At 39.2% G+C, this 1897-nt stretch overlaps 1 protein-coding gene across 1 annotated transcript in view; it reads right to left on the minus strand.

Annotated features, from left to right (window-relative positions):
• Positions 1-1897, minus strand: part of LOC107102226 (adhesion G-protein coupled receptor F3-like) — a 62429-nt gene that overhangs the window by 54993 nt on the left and 5539 nt on the right. The window contains exon 3 of the mRNA XM_015401438.1: positions 230-359. Within this exon, the coding sequence (XP_015256924.1) occupies positions 230-359 (130 nt within the window). The remainder of the gene's footprint in view (positions 1-229; positions 360-1897) is intronic.

Consider the following 1897-nt stretch of genomic DNA (forward strand, 5'->3'; position numbering starts at 1 on the left):
CCCCAGGGCTTTACCGTATTAACAGGAGAAGAGGGGCAAGTGAAATTAGACACTGTCGTCTGTCAACACACGGTACTTTATAAATGTTTTAATTCAGGTTGGGTCCGGATCCAGTCCGCTAATCCGTGACCTCTGGTCTAGACTATTTCATAGTAAATTTGAGTGTTCTTAACAGTATTGAAAGTTTCCGGATATATGAGATTAAAAATGAAAGCAGAGTTGAACTCACTGCGTCTCGAGAAGAGCTTCCCAGCTTCTCAGAAAAGTCCTCTCCACAGTAACGAGCAAACATGACCAGACCCATGACACAGCTGAGAGCCAGAGCCAGCTGAAGGGAAGGAAACACCATGTAGCACGACCTGCAAACACAGAGAACCACAGTGAAAAATGTGACTCAAACCCTCCACAAAACTTCAATCACTCTTTAATACCAGAAAAACAGTGGCTGTATGAAGGTTATTTTCAAATTATTGATAGTCCAACATGAAAAGACTCAGGAAGGAAGGATGTTTTCCTGCTTTTTAGAAATTGAAGGAGCATATCAAAATGATTATCAGTTGTTCTTGGGCTCCAGCATGAAGTTTAGCCCATCCCTTTTCACAAAGTCTGTTATTCTGATTTCCATAGTCATTACAACTAGTGGGTTTTTAACTGTATGGGTTTCCCAGCTCAGTGAGATTTTCCACCATCAGGATCAAATTAATTCCTTTTCTGGGTCTGTCATCTTTTAAAAGTGGTGATTCATCCAAATCTTCTAATATTTTAATTGCTATCAAAGCTTTATTTCTATATCTGTTTAAAAACACTGAGAATGTCCTCTGCAGAGGTATATGTTCACTTAAAATCTTACATTATTTTTCCATCAACGCTGCCCAGAAGTTGAATTTTCTTAACTTCAATTGATCCAATCGGCTCTCCTTGCCTTTATAAGTTTTCCCAGTCTTTTCTTCCATCAGTGATAGACTCATTTATCACCAGTGAAAATAGGAAGGGTTGTGGGTTTAATTCTCAGGTGTCAGAAGTGGTGCTTCTGTCCTCCTATAGCTTTCTGTGGCTCAAATAACAATTTACAAACTCATAGATCTTAAATTTTTGATTCTTTTATGAAAACTTCTCCTCTCTTCTGCAGGGATCCATCGCTCCATGGCAGAGTCTCCCTTCACTGTTTTATCTTCTTTTATTAGAAGGTCCATGTGGATTTTAAAAGCTTCCACATTCACACCTAAGACCGGGAAGTCCTTTGCCATCCGTCCGCTTTCTTCGGCCTCCAGGACAGCTGCCGACACGTCATGCCGACCGTCTCTGGACCACAAATCATCCTCGACAGTTTGTCTTTCATGTTTAAATTTATCTTCACCATATTTTGCCTTTTTAATCGATGTCCTCGTGCTGTTAGAGACCTGGTGGCTCTCCATATGTTGCTTCAGTGACAATAGTGACATTTGATTCAAACTGCTCTCTAAGATATTTGGACCACTTATTAAACTCTTGCATTAGTTCCCCTTGATCCATTGCATTTGCATCTCTTATGATTTTGTTGGCTTGAAGAGTGAAAAGGCTCTTGGCAACTGCTTGACTTCTGCCATTTTGTCTGTGCAACCACAGTATATAGGTTAGTGAAGCCGTTTATCTTTACACCACACTAGGTTTTCAACTGTGAAGTTTATTTTCGACACAATGCTAGCACAACTTGAAAAGTAGGGGTGTAAATCACATCCATGATGGCGATTCGATTCAGTATCGATTTCCTGACCCAACGATTCGATTATTTCCGATACTCAAGAATACACCACAATACGATTAATCGGTTAGTTTTTTTTATTATTTTTTATTTTTTTACACCTTACAGGCTAAACAAAGTTTCAAGTTTGAAATAAATCAATGAAAGCTGTAATAT

The sequence above is a fragment of the Cyprinodon variegatus genome, unplaced genomic scaffold (genome assembly GCF_000732505.1).
Source record: "Cyprinodon variegatus isolate N-32 unplaced genomic scaffold, C_variegatus-1.0 Scaffold1219, whole genome shotgun sequence".
In the NCBI taxonomy this organism is placed as follows: Eukaryota; Metazoa; Chordata; class Actinopteri; order Cyprinodontiformes; family Cyprinodontidae; genus Cyprinodon; species Cyprinodon variegatus.